The sequence below is a fragment of the Ostrinia nubilalis genome, chromosome 1 (assembly GCF_963855985.1).
Source record: "Ostrinia nubilalis chromosome 1, ilOstNubi1.1, whole genome shotgun sequence".
Lineage (NCBI taxonomy): Eukaryota > Metazoa > Arthropoda > Insecta > Lepidoptera > Crambidae > Ostrinia > Ostrinia nubilalis.
In genome coordinates, this window is record NC_087088.1 from 1,979,479 (window position 1) to 2,001,574 (window position 22,096).

General features: G+C 40.2%; 4 protein-coding genes across 4 annotated transcripts in view; 3 read left to right on the top strand and 1 right to left on the bottom strand.

Moving 5' to 3' along the window:
- LOC135076981 (uncharacterized) overlaps positions 1 to 17,084 on the top strand; it is a 99,420-nt gene extending 82,336 nt beyond the window's left edge. Inside the window, exons 6-18 of the mRNA XM_063971516.1 lie at positions 1,953 to 2,173; positions 8,536 to 8,680; positions 8,849 to 8,962; positions 10,171 to 10,310; positions 10,342 to 10,452; positions 11,162 to 11,276; positions 11,358 to 12,017; positions 12,133 to 12,253; positions 12,583 to 12,629; positions 12,809 to 13,166; positions 13,356 to 13,686; positions 14,806 to 15,465; positions 15,839 to 17,084. Coding sequence (XP_063827586.1) covers positions 1,953 to 2,173; positions 8,536 to 8,680; positions 8,849 to 8,962; positions 10,171 to 10,310; positions 10,342 to 10,452; positions 11,162 to 11,276; positions 11,358 to 12,017; positions 12,133 to 12,253; positions 12,583 to 12,629; positions 12,809 to 13,166; positions 13,356 to 13,686; positions 14,806 to 15,465; positions 15,839 to 16,153 — 3,338 coding nt within the window. The 3' untranslated portion in view covers positions 16,154 to 17,084. The remainder of the gene's footprint in view (positions 1 to 1,952; positions 2,174 to 8,535; positions 8,681 to 8,848; positions 8,963 to 10,170; positions 10,311 to 10,341; positions 10,453 to 11,161; positions 11,277 to 11,357; positions 12,018 to 12,132; positions 12,254 to 12,582; positions 12,630 to 12,808; positions 13,167 to 13,355; positions 13,687 to 14,805; positions 15,466 to 15,838) is intronic.
- The window catches only part of LOC135078003 (14 kDa phosphohistidine phosphatase-like), a 516,815-nt gene that overhangs the window by 329,243 nt on the left and 165,476 nt on the right, over positions 1 to 22,096 (top strand). The gene's annotated exons all lie outside the window — the stretch shown is intronic.
- Positions 1 to 22,096, top strand: part of LOC135077259 (unconventional prefoldin RPB5 interactor-like protein) — a 250,827-nt gene that overhangs the window by 4,403 nt on the left and 224,328 nt on the right. The window lies entirely within an intron of this gene.
- LOC135077691 (queuosine 5'-phosphate N-glycosylase/hydrolase) lies at positions 17,526 to 20,505 on the bottom strand. Its single transcript, XM_063972297.1, has 4 exons — positions 20,335 to 20,505; positions 19,989 to 20,204; positions 19,409 to 19,868; positions 17,526 to 17,776 (listed from the first exon to the last, which is right to left on the bottom strand). The coding sequence occupies exons 1-4, from the start codon at positions 20,440 to 20,442 to the stop codon at positions 17,550 to 17,552; spliced, it is 1,011 nt and encodes a 336-aa protein (XP_063828367.1). The 5' UTR covers positions 20,443 to 20,505; the 3' UTR covers positions 17,526 to 17,549.

Below are 22,096 nucleotides of genomic sequence, written 5' to 3' on the forward strand. Positions count from 1 at the left end.
TTAAGAATTAGTAAGAAAAAACTAGGCATCAAATTTCCTTCAGCTTTTTGTCCATAAAAAGAGGCTGCAGACTATAGTGACTGAGTTTCTTGCACTGCTTTTTCTCAGCACTGGCTCATTTATTATCCTGAAGCAGTGGTAGGGTTAATACTGCGACGTAAAAGTATTTTTTAAAGGCTTCTTGCAAAAATCAATGAGTTTTTATAAAATCAGTAGCTTATGAATGAAGTTTCCGTATTTCATTAAAGAAACTCTTTTGACGGTTTCTCAATCAAAAGCACAAGCATATCTTACCTTATACTTACTTACTAAAACTAGGTAAGTTGACAGTAAACAAGCAACGTCCTGCGTATCTCTTGCATTTGTTTACAGAGATGTGCTAACTCCAGGCTGAAGACATGGTATAGTCGGACAAATGTTTATAAGCACGATGAACTTTTATGACCTAACGTCTGGAAAAGCCCCCGTCAACGTCAACTGACGTCATCCCACAAACCGTTATAATCTGACAATGTTACCTTTAAAATAAATTGAACATCGAATTTGTAGAGTTCAGGTAAATGAACCCTACCTTTAGAAATTCGATATATCACTGTTTTTGTTCTACACGCACACGTTTCGTGCTTTTTCTTTTTAAAGGCATATTTTTTCGTATTCAATTTGTTACAATATTTGTTAACACGATGTATCATGTCAGCAGTCGTAAACTATTTTGGGAGTTGGCAATAATAAATTGCTCAGTTTTTAACTAGACCATCAATAAGTGTATTGTCGATGATATTGAATAAACATTTTTCTTCTTTCTTTCAAAATCTCAAATAGATAAAGTCAAACATGTATATTTTTAATTTCTATCGTTCACGTTTTTAATTTAGGCTCTAAGGTACCTACTCGTGCTTTTTAAGATGAGGATATCAGTATAAAAAAATCCTATTTAATGCAGCCGACTGTACATCAAATGAGTGCGTGGTTATTTAACCTGTGATACTGTTCCGCAACTTGACAAACTGAGAAGTTGCCACACTGTGCTCTTATGGCAATGTACCTAACAACATAGTAAAAATAAGTTAGCTCCATCATTGAAATATTGAAATTCGAGTACTTGCTACCTTGAGTACCTACTTGAATCTTTTATTTTAATCCAGCTTTTATTTCTCCTACCCTATTCAACCAATCCTACTGTAAAATTTCATTAAAATCCGTTCAGTAGTTTTTGCGTGAAAGAGTAACAAACATCCAGACGTCCAGACAAACTTTCGCATTTATAATATTAGTAGGATTTCTATTGTCTTAGTTATCGCGAAATACATATTTCAGTTAGTGTAAACAGCACGCCTTTTGATTAACTATATCGACTCATGGTTTTGGAATGCCACACTATAGTAATAAAGTTGTGTAAACTCGAATTTGTTACGCACGTTTTGGTCCTCGTGGTTTGATAACGATTTTCTTTTGTTTTCTTTTTTTTTTCAGTGAAAATGCGCCCCAAGTTTCGAATTAACAAAGGCTTATTTATTGAACTATTTTCAGTTTAAAAGGTTGACAAATGAACACAATTACCTAAACAATGCAACATAATTTATTGCTCCAATGAATGTTCATTACTATTAGGTATATACCACTTAAAGCGTGTAGACAGGCTCACGCTTTTTTGCATGTAATTAGGTACATCATCATGATATCATAGTCATTTACTAGTTTAGAAGATACAAATGAGAAAACTAAAAATTATGACCTATGCTATGTTTCCCTTCCCTATAAGTACTGGCAGATTAATAAAAATAAAAAACGATGGAAGCGCAAAGTAGTTGCCGCTGTACGCTAATGGCAATTAAACTTTTTTTTATTTTTTTTGACAAATATTTTCGCGCGTAAATCTAGGCTGTGGCTTCAAATTCCTTGCGCTTTGAATTAAAAAAAAGCAGCTGACCAATTTGTTTCTTCTTCCGCAGATCTACCACCCCCGCGCGACGCCCCATCAAGCGCTTCACACGCCGCCCCGTCTAGCGGCGCGAGCGGCGCGCACTACCAACTCAAGCGCTTAGTGGCGCGCGTAGTAGAAGAGGCTGCAGCGCTTCCAGCGCTTGCGCGGTACGCGTCCGAGCCGGCCAACCCGCCGAGCATAGAGTCGTCTACGTACGAGGACTTGCTGGCCACTGCTATTTTGAATAAGGTTGGTTGAAGTTTTCTTAAACACGTTGGACGCCACGCGGCTCACCGGTGAGCCTCGAACAATACAATTTCCATTGTGTCTAGCGTCTCGGCGTTCAATGACTTAATATATGGTGGTAGTTAAAAGCCGTAGCACATTTATCAACCCAGTCAGTATACTTTGTATGAAACTCCATACTTCAACGCACACTTATCCGCACCGTAACGTAAACGCCTCGCTGCGCGCGAAAGGCTATGACAGCTCGCAAAAGGCGATACGGTATTGATCCCTTTCCGACTTGACATGTCTGCTATGACCTTAATACACAAAGCAAATTTTAATGCGTTAATGGAAAAGCTGAAAATTGCTGAAAATTTCAACATACAAACAACATACAAACTGAATAGAATGTTAGTCATAGTTTTAACCATCCTGTGGATCCACCTGCTTATCGCTAAGGCAATCGCTTAGTAACTATAGATAGGTATTAGAAATGAATTGCTCTAATCTTTGCCGAATTAAATGATACCGGATTTTTATAAAACATTAGATTGATGAAGTCATGCTTTTTAATAGATCTGATAAATAAAGATCTTCACATCTTCCTATTGGCATTGGCATGATATTATTATGTACTCGCATTAGGTAGATTACTATATGATACCTTGCAATTAAATTGGTTTTCAACATCAAGATATTTCATCGATAAAAATCATTGGTTTGTGATTTATAGACACGCTACCATCTAGTCCTCACTTCGAAATAAAGATCAGACTCGCCGCATACATTTAGTACTTAGGTAAATTATTTGCTATCGAAAACAATTGAACAGTGTACTCATAGCATAATCAAGTAGGTACCTACTACTACTAGTGATGTGTATTTGTGATTGCGTGATATCGGACACATGTCCTTGTACCAATATGATATCAGCGAGGAGACGAGCGACGACTTTGTACCAATTTTATCAGGTTTTTAGCCAAATCGTTGAATATTAGTCTAACGTTACTTTGTTGATTTATAGTGCGTTACCTTTCCAATGGCGTAGTAGTTCATTTTCAATACTCGGTAGCTCCCAGGTTCGATTATCGATAGTTAATAATTGAGAGTCAGTCATTTCTAAATAAGCTGGCAGGTTGCGACTCTTTGCGTCACCTAAATAAATAAAAAAATCGGTTGACACAAGTCTGTAGTAAAGCAAGGATGTAATTCCTTACTTTCAAGACTATGCCTAGGTATACCTACATAGATCCTGAATGACCTGTATTGTATATGTATAGGATTACGTCTTCCAAAAGCTCCTGAAAGCCCTGTCAGGTTTAAGCAGCTTATCCTTTCCAGGATATGCAATTTCATCAATGACGTAAACCATTATTGTCTTATCTAGGTATAGGTTTATTTAATGGATTACATACACCTGCTTGCACAACCAGTAGGCTGTATAAAACTGATTGTTACGTGATTTTCGATAACCAAAGGGCCTAAGGGATATGCGGAAATTGTACTTACAATCATAATTTATAATTCTCTCTCATTTCTCTCGCACGCAAAACGCCAGAAAGTAGGTAGGTGCTGTAATTATTCCTAACTGTAATTACAACAAACGAATTAACTGTAACACTGATGAGAACGCATGGCTTATTACGACTTATTATAGCGTGGCCATCTTGCGGACTGCGATTGTCTTGACAATGAGTCAAGTCATCTAGTCATTTACTGATCAATTACCGTCGTTTGTCGTTTGGTTACGCAAGAAGTAAGAATTAGAGAAAATTAGTTATGTAACTGCAGAATTATGAAAATGTAACTGTTTCTTGCTTTTTCTTTGTCGTGAAGTGCGTGTGTAACAGTGTCATTAGAGATATCACACTATTAAATGGTTATCACTGGGGCAGTCTGATTAATGACTTCCCAAAATGTTTTAAGAAAATCAATTTTATACTTGTTATAAGGTACTTTTAACTCAAATAAAAAAAAAAACAAATTAATAGGTTAAGCATAACATTAAGTAGCAATGTTCAACAATGCTAAAATGCCTGGTAGGGTCCAAAAGATAAGGAGACATGTAAAGGGTCCCATGAGGGCTACCTTTTTTTTTATTTACTAAGTATAATATTTTGACGTTCATAAGTGCCACTTGTGGTCTAAATTGAATAAATATTTTTGATTTTGATTTTGAGCGTAAGGGCTCAGTGTCTGTTTACTCAATTTACCAGAGCACGTTTAAACCTAATTTTGACGTAGCAACGCGATCACAAAATCAAATCAATAAGTAAATTACATAACATAGCTTAATTACCGCACCTGCTGAACTAGGATGATATCAACTGATTCAAACTAAGATTAGGTGTTGAATGATTCACAGCAATGATTCAAGCAGAACGATAAATTCGCCCTAAAACCACATAAGTACTTGAGTTAATCAGATTAATTATGCGTAGACTAAGCAAATAAGCGGTGCCCGCGCCGGTAATGCGCACCGTTTATGTAAACAACCTTATGAAGGGAATACCTACAAGGACGTTATGGAAGCATGTATGATGAGCTAATTTAGGGCTGCCTACAAGTCCAGGGCAAGTCGCGAAAAACTCATAAAAAACTCATTTATTTTTGCAAATAAGCTTTAAAAAGCACCTTTACACGTCCCTGTATTAACCCTACCACTGCTTCTGGACAATAAATGGGCCAGTGCAGAAGAAGAAGAAGACTCGCTAGAAAGGCAGTCACTATTGAAACGAATACGCATTTGAATGTCATATCAGAAGCCAAACGGTGTAACTAAAGAAACACGATTGTTACAGCAGCCCCAGAAAAAAGAAAATGAGAAAATGTTTATAAATTTATAAATCTTATAACTAACATTTTCAATGTATCGCTGTTGCTATCGCGGTTTCTATAAATAAATAAATAAAATTCCCTGCTCGATGGACAGAAGATTCCAATAAGATGCTTGATCTAGTAGCTAGATAACGGGAAATCGTGATTTATGGCGCTTCTTGGAAGATTATCAGCCATTAGTGAATTACCACAAGCTGAAGTGATGATTTTCTTTTATTATTATGGAGTAGTCCCCAAATCCCTGAATGGAGATTTTTGGCTTGAGCGTGCTCAGCTTCTATCAAAATTAAATATGAATAAACTTTTCATGTTAAATTAATCCTCGAATAGAAGGTGAGGCACACTCAAGCTGGAAATCTCAAGTCAGAAACTGGGCCTACATCAACTTTATCTTGACAGTGAAGGATTTTCCCAAAAAAAGGCGCGATAACAACATTGGGAAACATCACTTCTCATCTATGAATCGTGCGTTCGACATCCGCCTGTAACTATCACAGTAGCTGTTGCGAAATCGGAGATCCGTAAATCAAAGGAGAAAGAATAATGTTTGTCAGTAGCAAACAACAACAATAATTATCAAAATACTAATCCAATAAAAATGGGGTTTAAATTGAAAATTTCGATAACAGAATAATCTGTACATGTAAGTGATAACAGCTATTACCTTCGCTCGTTAATCGCTACCCGGAGCAATCGATTAACGAAAAATGAAGATATCAAGCGGATATCAACTTTTTTCGGGCTATTTTCGTTAAGAAAGTGTCCCGTAGCCATGATTCGTGATAACACTATCTGATAACACATCGATAGCTCATATCGGCTTTGGTACAGCTAATGATATACTGTCTCGACGCGGGAAAGAAATGGTATGTATTAAGTGTAGATCTTAAGCCTAATTAAAGTTCAGTGCTGTTGACTCACTCCCGCCGGCCGGTTTTCCTAAATGTAGATAATTTGTGCAGTGAAAATGTTGACGTTGTTCATGATTGGTGTGGTGATATGGCTGTACTTCATAGCTTTTGTGAGTTACCTAACACTTTGTGTGTGTTTATGTGTGAATTATTGGGTTTTAGGACGTTGTTTTAGTTTGCAATTTATGAGGAAAATCTAACGATCGGAAAAACTTACCTACGTAATGTTTTGGTGTTTTACAGTGATTACAAAATTCCATACACAATTATTGATTTAAATTCTTGATGTGTAATCTAGTTATGTATTCAAATTGCCAGAACTTTCTAGATATAAACAAGCCTCTACAATAGCGCATTTTTGTAATTAACCTTCTAGTTAACAAACCTAAGTTATCTATTATTTTTGAACTAAGGTTTACCAGCTAGATAACTAAAGAAAACAACCAATTCTTACTAGTAATTACAAAACTATTAGGGGTCTGTAAGTATTCTTTTAAATCACATTCTTCGTCCGAATAAAAATGTGTTCCGCTATTTCGTTAGCGATAATCAATATGATAATTAATTTTAAAAATTGCAAATAATATCGGCGTCTTTAATGTCAATTAATTATGGAGTGTTCTCGATCGAAAGTATCGCAATGTGTCAAGGTGATCGCTTTGCATAACTACCGGTTTGTCGCAGACGTGCGCGCGCGCATACGGGATATGGCTAGGCTCGTTTTTAGTAAACAAACGAATGAATGGTGAATGAATGAATGGTGTGGGTAAACAGGAATAAGGCGTAAACAGCAGTTTTAAACATTACAGTTGCAAAAATTAAACAACCTACGAAACGTTCCCACCACTGCTAATTTCAGTGTAGCCAGGATTTACAGCATGACCCACCAATAAAAACTCAATCAGTGAAGGTTTGTCCCGAGGCAAAGTTAAGCTGTCATTGATGCTTGCATAAAGTGAAGCAGCAAATCGAACGCACAGCGCGCGTTGAATAGAGCTCTGTGATTGGTTCATGTGTCACCCTGTGTGTCCACGCGCACTGTGAGACCTCATTGTAATGTTTGTGAATACGGGCGATAGAGTTCGAAGCTAAGAAAAGACCGATTTCCCTTCAGTGCAAAACTAACTACCTACTACTTCTAATGAATCTAATTTTTCCACGGGTCCCTTTATTTAAGTAGGTAATAATTACGAAAGTAAACATCGAAATCTAAAAATACTTCCTGTTATTTAGGAAATTGTTTTTGGATGTGCAAAAAATTGCAAGTGTGGATCAGGAACATAAAGTAGTATTTTTGCACTGTTCGTGCACCTTTCAAGAAGGCAGGTGACAAGGCCACGGAGGGTCATTGGCATTCGTAGCAAACGCACATAGTCATACTGAAACGCGTGTTTTTGCAACAGCTGGATTACCACATAGATAATGTAGATTGAGAAAGATGAGGTGTAACTAATTTACATATCAGTAATTTGCATAGAGAATGGCTTTGTTATTTTGAAGTTAGCACTAATTCATATTTGAAAATTCTCGAAAATTATGACGCTATAAGCAGGATAAGTCTTAACTCTCCTTAGGTTTTTCTATCCTTCAAGTTCTTTTCAACAGCTGGATGCCAATGATAGATCGTAGGTTTTCTGGTGTTACACATCATTTGGCTTAAAATTTGAGGTTTGATATTTAACCCAGTGGAATTAGAGCTAGAAGCCCCCTCTATTTGGTTAGCTCTGGCGTAGTTAGGTATGAATACCTATACGTACTACTCCTTGTAGGTAGGAATATTAAGAGCTTGACTAAAATTGCTCTGTGAAAGCAACTGCCAACGTATAAATAAAACCGTTTAAAAACAGTGAATAGACACAGCCCTAGATGGCACCCCGACAAACCCTTTCCTCCGCTCCGCAGTGCGAATCCGTTCGCGAGCGAGTCGATGTCAACTCGATCGAAACTCGAGACCGGGGGCAGCTCGATCGATGCCCGATCCGATTTCACCTTCAAAATGTACAACTTCTTCGGGGGTGTCGTGTATTTCCCCAATGAGGGTGGGGACGGAGAGGTTGGCATTTGTTTTAGGACCCAAATCATTAAGTTCTGCATTTTTCATATTGTCTAGTTAGCCATACTTCATGTCATATTAACATGAACAGTACCTACCTACTTAAATGATCCATTCACTTTAGCGCAAAATAATAATTTCGTTTTAGCTATTTTTCAGCAAAAGGCTATGTAGGTCTAGGGCCTAGACTCTAGGCACTTACATAATTAAAGTCAAGTCCATTATAATACTCGTGTAATAAATCCTACCTACAATTACAGCGATTATCTACAAACAATCTAGCCTTAACCCAAAACCAAATAGCAATCGTACTATAGCGACATGCATAAGTAGGTCCATAAGATAATACAATAATAATATACCATCTGACCATTAGACAAAAATTAATCCTTATTTTAACGACCTCACACTTTATACCTACATTTATGTGTAATACTTACTTCATAAACTTTCCATTCCTAAGTCCGACACCTTTGTGACCCGCCAAAAGCGGCTGGCATGGTTCAATCAGACTGACCGTGCCCTCCAAAGCACTTTAAACATTAAGACTGAGCTATAAGGTAGTATTTTTCTCATTCCAGGTCATCGAAAGATACCAGACGGAGAGCGGCTCCGGCGGGCGCAGCAGCGGCATCCACTCCGCCAGCGCCAGCCCAACGCCGTCCGAGCGCTCCTCGCCGCGGTCTCTGCACTCCCGGCGCAATAGGGACATCTCGCCCCCTGTGAGTACCCCTCTGCATTCCCTCCTCTAAGGCATCGAGACACCAGACGGAACGGCATCCACTCCGCCAGCCCCACGTCCTTCGAGCGCTCCTCGCCGCGGTCTCTGCACTCCCGGCACAATAGGGACATCTCGCCCCCTGTGAGTACCCTCCTACATTCCCTCCTCCAAAGCATCGAGAGACACCAGACGGGGCGGCATCCACTCCGCCAGCCCCACGCCGTCCGAGCGCTCCTCGCCGCGGTCTCTGCACTCCCGGCACAATAGGGACATCTCGCCCCCTGTGAGTACATGTCCTTGCATTGGGATCCTCTAAGGCAGTCTAAGGCATCGAGACACCAGACGGAGCGCCAGCCCTACGCCCTCTGATCGATCCTTATGCCTCCCGGCACAATAGGGACATCTCGCCCCCTGTGAGTACCCTCCTACATTCCCTCCTCTAAGGCATCGAGAGACACCAGACGAGCGCCAGCCCTACGCCCTCTGAGCGGTCCTTATGCACTCCCGGCACAATAGGGACATCTCGCCCCCTGTGAGTACCCCTTGCATTCCCTCTTCTAAGGCATCGAGAGACCAGACGGAGCGGTATCCACTCCTCCAGCGCTAGTCCGACGCCCTCTGAGCGGTCCTTCTGCACTCCCGGCACAATAGGGACATCTCACCCCCTGTGAGTACCTCCCGTGGCATTCCCTCTAAGGCATCGAGAGACACCAGACGGAGCGGCATCTACTCCACCAGGGCCAACCCCACGCCCTCTGAGCGGTCCTTCTACACTCCCGGCACAATAGGGACATCTCGCCCCCTGTGAGTACCTGCCCTTGCAATCCCTCCTCTAAGGCATCGAGAGACACCATGCGGAGCAGCATCTACTCCACCAGGGCCAACCCCACGCCCTCTGAGCGGTCCTTATACACTCCCGGCACAATAGGGACATCTCGCCCCCTGTGAGTATCCCCTTGCATTCCCTCCTCTAAGGCATCGAGAGACACCAGACGGAGCGCCAGCCCTACGCCCTCTGAGCGGTCCTTCTACACTCCCGGCGCAATAGGGACATCTCACCTCCTGTGAGTTGAGAACCCCCCTTGCATTCCCTCTACGGCATCGAGAGACACCAGACGGAGCGCCAGCCCTAACACTCTGAGCGGTCCTTCTACATTCCCGGCACAATAGGGACATTCGCCCCCTATGAGTACCTGCACTTGCATCCCCTCCTCTAAGGATCGAGAGACACCAGGCGGAGCGGCATCCACTCCGCTAGCCCCACGCCCTCCGAGCGCTCCTCGCCGCGGTCTCTGCACTCCCGGCACAATAGGGACATCTCGCCCCCTGTGAGTACCTCTTGCATTCCCTCCTCTAAGGCATCGAGAGACACCATGCGGAGCAGCATCTACTCCTCCAGCGCTAGTCCGACGCCCTCTGAGCGGTCCTTCTGCACTCCCGGCACAATAGGGACATCTCGCCCCTTGTGAGTACCTCTTGCATTCCCTCTTCTAAGGCATCGAGAGAGACCAGACGGAGAAAGGCTCCGGCGGGCGCAGCTGTGGTAGCCACTCCGCCAGCGCCAGCCCCACGCCCTCCGAGCGCTCCTCGCCGCGGTCTCTGCACTCCCGGCACAATAGGGGCATCTCGCCCCCTGTGAGTACCCTCCTACATTCCCTCCTCTAAGGCATCGAGAGACACCAGACGGGGCGGCATCCACTACGCCAGCCCCACGCCCTCCGAGCGCTCCTCGCCGCGGTCTCTGCACTCCCGGCACAATAGGGACATCTCGCCCCCTGTGAGTAACCCCCTGCATTCCCTCTAAGGCATCGAGAGACACCAGACGGAGCGCCAGCCCTACGCCCTCTGAGCGGTCCTTCTACACTCCCTGCGCAATAGGGACATCTCGCCCCCTGTGAGTACCCCCCTTGCATCCCTCCTCTAAGGCATCGAGAGACACCAGACGGAGCGGCATGAACTCTGCCAGCGCCAGCCCCACGCCCTCTGAGCGGTCCTTATACACTCCCGGCACAATAGGGACATCTCGCCCCCTGTGAGTACCCCCCTTGCATCCCTCCTCTAAGGCATCGAGAGACACCAGACGGAGCGGCATCCACTCCGCCAGCCCCACGCCCTCCGAGCGCTCCTCGCCGCGGTCTCTGCACTCCCGGCACAATAGGGACATCTCGCCCTCTGTGAGTACCAATCCTATATTCTCTCCTGCTATGACATCGACTGTTAGAGCTCTACACGTCTTCGAGTTGTACCACTAACTGTTGATGATTCCAACGCAATTGTCATAAAATTTTCCATGTCGGGGTCCTGCAAATCGACGACTAACGGCCGCCTCAAAACTTCTAATTTAAAAGACCCCTTAAGCCTGTGTTCAATCAAGTTTAAAGAGGCTAAAGTTAAAGTATATGACTTCAAATCATAGGGTTGATCTATCACACCATGACAATGAAGCAACATCTAAAGATCTAACATGATCTAAATCTGGTTTTCAGCTTCGCGAAGAGGAAGATGTGTCAGACTGGGAAGAAGGAGAAGCAACTGATGATGCACTGGAACTGCCCAGACGAGTGCCATTCCCCGAATTCGGCGGAGACATCGTGCATCATGGTAAGTATTGTAAACAATGATGAAAGGACCAATAGGGATAATGGTGTATAAGTAACAACTTTGAAATCTTTCACATTACAGACAACGCAGACCGCGATTTCGACGAAGTATCCGGCAGCGATATCCAAGCTATCGACGGCACATGGGAAGAGAACTGGCTGTTCCAAAAGAAGAAGATAAAGACACTCCAATCAGTCCCAGTCCCCATGTTAGTTCCCAACTCCAACACCGAGTACAGAGCGCTCATCGGCGACCGCGATGCCGACGACACCACCGACTTGTCCGACAACGCCAGCGACCAAGAAGAAGAACCGGACGAACAATACAAAAGCGACATCAAGAAAGTACTAGATTCCAAACACGTCATCGGCGGAAAACCAAAACACGACGACATGGACTTTGAGCCAGACAGTCTAACCATCATTGACGGAGACGACTTCGAACAATCTGGCACCGAACACGAAGACAATGTAGCAGACGCCGTTAACGAACAACTGAACAATAACAAGGTCATCGACGCGAAAATTATACATGCTAATGATGATTATGACAACAGTCATGATTCTATTTTGATCATAGACATAGATAGCGGTCCGTTGCCAAAAACAGAGTTCTCCGTCAAAGAAGAAATTCACAGAGCTATTTTGAGTAGAAAACCTGATAAGTGTTTTGATGAAGTCGATGCAAAGATTAATGGAAACAGCTCGGAAGATTTATTAGACAGCTTATCGAGTAATAAAGGTATGATATAATTTTTGAAAGGTTGCTGACCTCTGATTAGAATTTTTTGCTAATACTTACCTATTTTGTAATACGTTAGATTTTATTGTTATCAATTCATTATCATACATTCCAGGGTCAACAAACACTCTTAATCGCCACGAACGTGTTGGGGAGTATGAAGAAACTGTCACAGTTCCTGTTCAGAGATATGCCGACAGTTTACGAAGAAAACATTTTGATGATGACACACAGCAGTAAGTATTTTGATTTTAATTCATTACATAATTGGTTGACAAGCCACGTAAACAGCTTGTGCGCCTGCAAGTGAACGCAAAGTTATTGCCCATAGTTGGATAGGAAACAACTAAACACCTATTAGTCCCTGAGTAGATCAGGTGTATAGAGAGAGACATCCCTGTGTTTAGTACACTACATTTTATATGTCAGCTGCATAAGAAATAATGATCTAATTTAAAATAAGAAAAAAAAAATCTAAAATCTTCTCAAAAACATTGTTTTTAACGGGACAAAAATCAGTCAGACTATTATATTATTGTTTATTAAGAAACTTAACATCTTTCAGAATACCGACCCGAGACACCGATAAAGATGTCGACGATTTAATACCAGGTAATAAAACGATTCATTTATCAAAGTGTAATTAAACTTTTTGCAATTTTTCAGTTGCTAGCAAAAATATCTAAATTCGTATCAGTAACGTCACCGTAGGTATTTACATAAAGAAAACCTGTATTGTAGAAACTTGTTATTTGTTTGAATGAGCATTAAAATAAATAAATCATTTACAGGTTCAATCGCATACCGCGAGCGCAAGAAGTGGTTGAACTACGTTGAAATGCCAAACAATCCTTATTCTCCTGAAGCCATTCAGAAACGTCTGTCAGCTAAAAGCAATTCATCACTATTCGACATGATTACCACAAAAACTAAAGAAATGGATGATGAAAATCCTAAACAAGCGACAGACGAAGATGTTAACAAGAATGTCACTGAAGACGAAATCCCAGTTAAAGAAGAAGCTTCTCAGAATAAACCGGCCTTGGTACTGAACGGTGATGCTGTGCATATGAACGGCACGAGGTCAAAAAGTCCATCACCTAAGATACTTAAAGATGTATTAGCGGAGGAAGTTCCACAATACAAACGGTAAGTGGCAGAAGATAAAAAGAACATAAATAGTAAAATGAGTATATTCAGAGTAGCCGCCCGGCAAACGAAAGGTTCGATTCCATCTAAGGAATTATTTTTTTCCAAAATAAAAAAAAACAAGCTAGAGGCGCAGCATTAAAATTTTCAAACTTTATTAACTACGATACCATATTTATTTTTTCGCAGATACGGGAGAGATTATTACATAAAAGAGGCGAAAGCGTCCTCCGGGGGTCGGAAGAAGACGAGTCTGAGCGACGCTAGCTCGCTGTCGTCGCTGAACAAGTCGGCCAGTTTAGACAATTTCGATACAGAGCTCGCTCCTGTAAGTGCCAGCAGCTCCCTGGGCGACCTCGAGGCGTGCGCGCTGCACCAGAACATCGTGCGCGCCGTCCTCAGCCCCAGAAACGCGAGCCCCAACTTCGCCATAAACCCCATTTTCGAAAACCCCGACAAACACGATAACGCTGATGAGAATCATGCGACAGACACGCGTAATGTCAGTCGAAACGCCAACGTAAGATTAAATAACACGATTGAGTACGATGAAGGTGACGGTTATGTGGAAAACGAGGATATAGTTAGACTTAGAATACCGAAAAAACCTGAAATAACTGAAGATCTTTTCGAGACGTATAGCAATGTTAGGCGCAGCGGCACTCTGAGGAGCGACGACTTCGGCGCGCGCGCCAAACGCCGCCCGGTCCTCAATTATACGTTCGGGGGCAGTCTCAGGTTAAGCAAGGGCTTTCGTAACGACCTCTGGTGAATCAGATCGACATTCGCTAATACACATTCGCCTTGAAGCACCCCAACTGACAATATCATTCCTACCGATTCTTTAACTGTTGTACTATACGAATCTCTACACTATGTACGATACATACATAGATGGCCAGACTTTCCGATCTTTAATTTAGGTTATACTAGGTTACTTTTTAACAATCTTCTAAGCATTTCCGGAGGTGGAAAAAGCCAGTCATTACTAAATCATCTATTTGAATGAAATATCTTCGTTTTGACACAGCGTACCTATGTTGCCTGTTGTGTTTAAAGTTGGCATGTTGAAAGAAATAATATCGCTGACTAACAGCACTCTGCACTTAATACATGAGAGTATGATCCTAGCTGCACTTATAGATTTGTGTCCTTCTAATAAAATTTTCAGTAATATTACTACAGTAATCCACCGAGACGTTAGTGGTGAGTGTTGTATGATTTTGGCAGACTTATGACTAACATTGCAGCATTGGATGGCTTGCCACTAACTAACAAGGTTCCGAATAACGACTCTATCAATCACACTTTACCATGCGACAATCACATAGAATGCTTCACCGAAACCATAACAATCATTTCCTACCATTTCTCTTACATTAACAATTTTAATTACTTCTTCACAATTTCCAAAGACGCACGTTTTAATTGTCCCTAACAGCACGTCGTCCACGTAAACAAAATAGAAACATAACTTGAGTAAATTAGCACGGAGTGGGGCTTCTAGATAGCGCTCTAGAATAGACACTATGTATACACATACCTAAAACGTCAAGTTGTACTGGAATTAAAATTATCTTAATGTTTATTATACTAATTATACCTAAATCACTTTATCCAAATGACATTTAAATTTCAGGGATCGCTCATAAAACAATTTAACGCCATTGCGACGAACCAGCAGTACACCAAATTTGCTGTTGACGATCAAACATACGACTCTATATCCACCATGCCGAGGAACAATGACACGATTTTGATAGAATACGAAGACTTAAATGAACACACACTATTTTCTGCAAAACCCGCTTACGTGGACGATGACGACACTGATAAGAAATTTGAAGAAATCCTGCAAACTGCCTACAACACAAATACACCTTCATTGGACGTAGAGAGTAAGGAGATAGAGGAACCTGCCAAATCACCAACAAATCTGAGCGTTGACAATTCTTACATAAGCTCTAGTAGTTTGGAAGACTCCATTAAGATCTACAATGTACAAACAGGCGAGATAGTGAGATGTAAGCCGGAAGATAACGTATCGCCCAGATACGAGGTAGTAACTGACACGAACGACAACATCGATATACCAGATAACAACGTTTTCGAAGAAGCCGGTGAGAAACTCAGTCCAAATATCGAGTTTGTCGAAGAATCAGTTATAATCGAGGAATGTTTCGATGAAGATTTATCGGAGAGGAACAGTGAAATCGATGACATACTAGCTCAGTTGCCCAAAGTTAAGGAGTTGGCGAAGAAATTTGTAAGCATGGACAATCTCAATGAACCGGCCAAGGTTAGTAAATATATTTGTAATCTTAATCCCAGCAATATCACACACAATGTATCAAGTACATTAGTACGTTAATTATTACTTTATATTTTAGTATTTGATAGTGCCTATCACCATGTCAAATTTAGTCTTACAAAATCATTATGTGATTTTAAAGATTTAAATAAAACACAAGAATTTTTGACAACTGAAGGTTTGACAGGTGTTCTTCACAATCTAAGTCAAAATTAAATTAGTTTAACACCACACCGTGTCATACACACACGGGCCACACGGCCCTTATGAATAGAAGCAACTTCTCGTTCTTAATTACATAAATATACCTACTAATAAAGAATGTGTACCTAACCTAACCAATCACTATCAATTTCCATAGCTACCTCAACCTTACTCATACATGCGGCGACGAAAAAGCAAAGAGAACATCCTGAATGGTGACTCCAAACCGAGCAATAAGCAAGTGTACATGCACAGCCTTACTGCCAGAAGCATCTCGAAGGAATTTAGGGAAGAACTGAAATTGTCCATGGCAACTCCCCTAACAGTTCCTGGAGGATCCAAAGAAATCCCTGAAGGTGAGGAGGTCACGAAGGAATCCAGTCGACCCGGCAGCCCACTACCAGAACCTGGCACCATTAAGTCTAAACTAGCGTTCTTCGAAAGTCTGAAATCTAAGTTCAACAATAAATAGATCTAGAATGCTTCATTATAAATCAGTATTATTTATTCAACAAATAATTTTAGATTTTCTACGATTACGATCTTCAGTAATTTTCTAGTAATTTTTTAAAATTAAACGTGCCTTATTTAGTGTAATCTTATCTTGTACTGGCCTATCAACTGAGTCATCATAACTCATCGCGTACTTTCCAAGAGCAAATAAACTAAGCAATGGTGTTGTTTTATATCCCACTAACATTTTAAATTTAAGTAAGTAATAAATGTTATTTCTCATAGATCAAGAACCTCGGTTAGTTTAGAACTGGGTCTACAAGAAGTTTATAAGATCCAATTTGACTTATAATATTTATGAAAAGAGCCATTTTCCCCAGAAAACTACTTTATGTGTACGAAGAGTTCGTGTCAAAAATGCGTGATTTTCATTCATTAGCGTTAAAATATCTTTCATAAGAGTGGAACTACAGCTTGTTTATCAACCTGTAAACAAGCTATGGTAGTTAAGCCACTTGGTGTCAATGTTTATGACAGAAAAAATTGTTTTTTTTAGAATAAGCACTTAATTCACGAATCATAAAAACTGTGTACATAAATAGATCGTTTATGATGTAAATATTTAGTGCCATTTTTGTAAACATTGTCACTTCACTATTTAAGTCATTATTATTATATTCGAATGCCAAAGTTGTAAATAATCATGAATACATTGGGTAATTCTCTAGTGGTTGTGTCCATAGTAAAATTTAGGTATCCTAGTGGTAGTTTATAACGGTAAGACATTGTGCTAAGTGCAATAATACATTTTCCCTTGAAAAATATAGACCACTGCAATCATGTGATAACGATGTAGCTAGAAAGCGAGCTGTAGACATACCAATAAGCTTAATGTGTAAGAGAATAAGGGTTATAATGTATAAATAAATTCTACATGTAAACGATAACAATTTGTTTTATTTTATAAAAATACTTGATCTCCTTAAAATATATTATCACAAAATTCACAATAAACCTAATGTGTAGTTTTATTTTTACAATTAAATGCGTCAAGAATATAAGTATGCACCAATGGTTTTTACACTAACTCTACTAATGTGTAAAAAGTCTAAACTAATGTGTAAGCTCTTTAATAAAAAAAAAATTTTTTTGTATTTTATTATTACCAATTTTAGCCCCAAAAAAAGCTCAAATTTCAAATCAAATCATGATAGTTCTGATATTGTTGTATCTAAAACTTTTTGACTCAGGCAACACCACAGAAAGTTGTGATTATTGTCTATGGTTTTTACACTGGTTACAACAGCCAAATTAAAAAAAATGGCCACCTAGAAATTTCTTACCTACCTTCAAAATATTATTCAAGTCATATTTGAATATTAAGAATACTTTAGTTACTCAATTGTAAAATAATATCAATAAAATATACCCAATGTTTTGTGGAAGGGGACTTTCTCCAGTTCATCAGCGTATTTCCTTCGGTAGCACCATAGGTAGTAGTCAATCAGACTGGAGTTAGGGACTTGTACGTTGGACTGACCTTTAGTCTTCTCCTTTAGTCTGCGCTTGATCAGCTCAACTGTGTGAATGGAGCAGCCTCGGATTTCTACTTCTTCTTCAGAACCACTGGGTAAGAGGATATCTGTAATAAAGCAATAAATAATTCATCAAATTTTAATAACCTATATTTTTAGGATAACCTAAACCAATGACTACCTACTTAGTGCTAAACTCAATTTACTCTGTGATGATACATAGTCCAGTAGAATTAGCTTTTAAATCGGAAATAATTCCTACAAAAGATTTTATTGCTTTAATGGCTTCATTGGTTGCCCATTAAGACTCTCCTAAGTTTTCGACTTCGACGGAGTTGTGCTTAAGTGGTGGGGGCCCCCGAAAGGGGCGTTTTTTCGGTTTTCCGGTTATACCGCGTAAAGGACTTACCCTATCGAAAAGTGGTCTTCATGACGGTTGAAGGGCACTTAATCCTGCATTGAATAAGACCAAATTCAAATGTTTTGGATAAACCGTTCCCGCGCTAAAGTTCGGAAAAGTAGAAAATATACGTATAATTAATGACCCTCTCCACGTCCAATGGCTCGTTACCCGCAGGCTTCCAAGTCTTGAAAAGGAGCGCCTCAACCAGTGTAACCCTATCAAGGCATACGAGCTGGATTCGCCGATCCTTGTTCGTCCCAGCCGTTCCTTAACTGCGGTTGCTGCACCTCTTCCTGGCACTCACCTGAACGACTCTGTGTTACCTACTGTGGCTGCCCCTCTTCCTTGTATCCTCCTGCACGACTACGTTGCCTAGCCGTATGCCTGGTCTAAGGTTTGACGCCAAAAATCAACAACAACAAGTTCATATTAAAACGCTGAAGAGTTTTTTGATTGTTTGTTTGAACGCGCTAATCTCAAGAATTACTAGTTTGATTGAAATAATAATTTTTGTATTGAATAGCTCATAAATTGAGGAAGGCTATAGGATATATACAATCACTCTACGACTAATAGAGCCGAAGCAGTAAAGAAAAATGTTGCAAGCACGGAAAATAGTATTTAAACTATTTTCACGCGTGCGAAGTTGATTTTGTGGCGTCGAACCTTGGACCAGGCATACGGCTAGGCAACGTAGTCGTGCAGGAGGCTGCAAGGAAGTGGGACAGCCACAGTAGGTAACACAGGGTCGTTCAGGAGAGTGCAAGGAAGAGGTGCACCAACCGCAGTTAAGGAACGGCTGGGACGCACAAGGATAGGCGCATCAAGCTCGTAAGCCTTGATAGGGTTACACTGGTTGAGGTGGCCCTTTTCAAGACTTGGAAGCCTGTGGGTAACAAGCCATTGGACGTGGAGAGGGTCATTAATTATACGTATATTTTCTACTTTTCCGAACTTTAGCGCGGGAACGGTTTATTCAAAACATTGAATTTGGTCTTATTCAATGCAGGATTAAGTGCCCTTCAACCGTCATGAAGACCACTTTTCGATAGGGTAAGTCCTTTACGCGGTATAACCGGAAAACCGAAAAAACGCCCCTTTCGGGGGCCCCCACCACTTAAGCACAACTCCGTCGAAGTCGAAAACTTAGGAGAGTCTTAATGGGCAACCAATGAAGCCATTAAAGCAAAAAAATCTTTTGTAGGAATTATTTCCGATTTAATCAATTTTTGTGTTTAATTCTACTGGCCTAACAGGCATACCTTTATTTATTACTGTTGAGACTTAATTAGATAAAATATTTGAAAACAATGATTATAGCATTGCAGTTTCTCACCTTTTTTCAACTTTTCCATCAATTCATCACTGTAACTCATCGCCCCAAAGTACACCAAAACTTGAGGCACTCTATAGTCAGCGAACATTGTTATCTTGTCTATATCTTCAAATTCTCCCCATCCAGAGCCTCCAAAGAAGTTCCAAATATCTGCCACCAGGATTTGAGCCCGTTTGTACAAAGAAACCTTTTTGTTTTTAAATTCGGCTTCGTCTCGGAAGCAAGGGAAATCATTGACGACTATCTCTAGAAGTTTTTCAGCAGATTTAGAAGCCAATTTCAAACATGTTGTAAAGGTTCCATTGTATTTGTCTATAAGTATGCTCCCAACTTCATGCAGAACTGAGAGCCTCTCCCCAAATAATGGTATTTCAGCATCATTGTCACTTCTAAAGATATGTCTGAGGTCATCTGCAGTTATTTTGGAGTAGTATTCTGGGTTGGTGACATTGTGGCCTTCCTGGAATAAGATTTATGCAATAGTTTATAAGAGGAAACTGCTTCTTAAGGCACATAATTTGCATTAAACTGTAGTGTCCCTTTCTGAGTATTTAATTAATTGAAATTATTGTGTACTTACTTTCAAAGCTCTACTAAGAGCAGCTTCCAAGGCATAATAACCTGAATGTCCATCTACGGTCCACTTTTCAGCTCCAGAATATGACCAGAAGCAAAAATTCAAGGCGTCCGCTACAAATATCCAGTCTACAGAACGTGGATCTTCTTTGCTCAGATACTGTATGCTAGCACCAGTGTCGGGGATCTCAAGTTTGTTGGATATCATTGATTGAAGCATCTGAAAATGGTTTTATCAATTTTATCTCAAGAGGAGGGTTTCAAAGTTGGCAAGTCTCAAGGTAGTTAGGTACATCAATTATTTTAGTTTAGTCAATATTTGATTGTTGGTGAGAAAACTTATCACTTACTTCTCCACAAAGCTTTTCGATTCCTTCTTCGTGTATTTTTACATGTTTAGAGTTATTAGCGATATAAAGTGCAGAATCCGCTGGTGACATAATCCCACTACGCGCCATTCTAGATGAGATTTTAATTACTAATTAGGTAAAAGTTAATCAATCAAACAAAAAACTTTGTTGGCGTTGTTGCACTTTCTTTCTACTTTGTTTACTTCTATGAATGAATCAGAATGAATGATATGAAATGAATGAATCTAGAATAGAATCTATGAATGAAAAGTTGATTGAATTTTGGAAGAAGTCGTAGGAGTGAAAAGGATCACAGATTCTGTGAAAAGGATAGACGAAAATGAATGAATGGTAGAGTAAAGCTATAGCAGCTGACAGATAGTTCTGTAACAAAATTAACAACTAACGTTTTGACGTTATTCGTTATTTATAACATCGTTTCAGCCATTTCAAAATTTAAAAGCCGTCACAATCCTCAATTTTTCTAAAATGTTCATCGGGACGAGAACGAATTTTAACTGTCGTATAGTAATTGTAACTTTAAATAAGCCAAACCAATTATATTCGCCATATAAAACTCAATTTCCTTGCCACCCACGACTAGAGATGGGTAGTGGGTAAAAACCCATTTCACCCGATTGGGTTAAAACTGGGTGATTTGGGTAAAAACCCGGTTTTTACCCATTATCACCCATTCGGGTGGGTGAAAACAAAAATAGCGTTTTTGTTAAGTGAGAAGTTGTATTTGTTGCTAAGGGGGCGTTCTAGTGTTACGTAATGCAATCTGGAGGGAGAGGAGGTCTTGAAAAGCGTTACAGTGACGGAAGGGCGGTTCGATTTCAAGTTTTTAAGCAGAAGTACTTTGTAGTTGGTGTTGTTATTTGTAACTTTATACCGTAATGTCATCAAAGAGAGAGTTTGGCATCTTTGTCACCCCTCCCTCCATGTCCTTGCCATGATCACAAATTATTGTGTTCCTACTAAATTTCTTCTAAATCGGTTCAACGATTCTTGAAATAACACTATTTTATAAAATAATTGGTCACATCATCATAATGTGATCAATTTTACGATTTGGACACTATATAAATGCATATTAGTGTTAAATTTGACTTATTACTTATCTATACTTATAATAAATCTGTAGAGAGGTCAATTCTGTACATGAAATATATTTTCAAAATAACTATCAGGGGGTGATTAGTGATCGATACTGATGCCAAAAATGCAATTAGTAAAATTTTTGTCTGTCTGTCTGTCTGTCTGTCTGTCTGTCTGTCTGTCTGTCTGTCTGTCCGTCTGTATGTTCCTTATAGAAACAAAAACTACTCGACGGATTTTAACGAAACTTGGTACAATTATTCTTCATACTCCTGGGCAGGTTATAGTATACTTAGGAATTCCCACGGGAACAGGAATTAGCGGGAAAATCCTTTTGTATGAAAAATCTAAACCGCTTAAGTTAGACGCTTGAAATTTGGCATGCAGGTACCTTAGTAAACTTAAAGCTTAGTTACAACAGGATATTGCAAAATTCCCACGGGAACGGGAATTAGCGGGAAAAATTATTTGTATGAAAAAATCTAAACCGCGTAAGATAGATGAAGGGGGTAAAACGGGATCCACGCGTACGAAGTCGCGGGCGGCCGCTAGTTAATCAATAAACTTAAATGAGAAAAATTCAATAAAAATAAAGAAAAGATACCAATTGAAATAATTATAAAATTATTTGTTTTCACCCGGTGTAAACACCCACGGGTGG

Bases quoted from the DNA above. Each gene is read 5' to 3' on its own strand.
- LOC135077691 (XM_063972297.1), bottom strand. From the start codon at position 20,442: ATGGCGCGTAGTGGGATTATGTCACCAGCGGATTCTGCACTTTATATC. The intron at 20,205-20,334 runs GTAAGTGATAAG...AACCATTTTCAG, and splicing joins TCGAAAAGCTTTGTGGAGAA to ATGCTTCAATCAATGATATC. The intron at 17,777-19,408 runs GTGAGAAACTGC...GCTTTATTACAG, and splicing joins GATGGAAAAGTTGAAAAAAG to ATATCCTCTTACCCAGTGGT.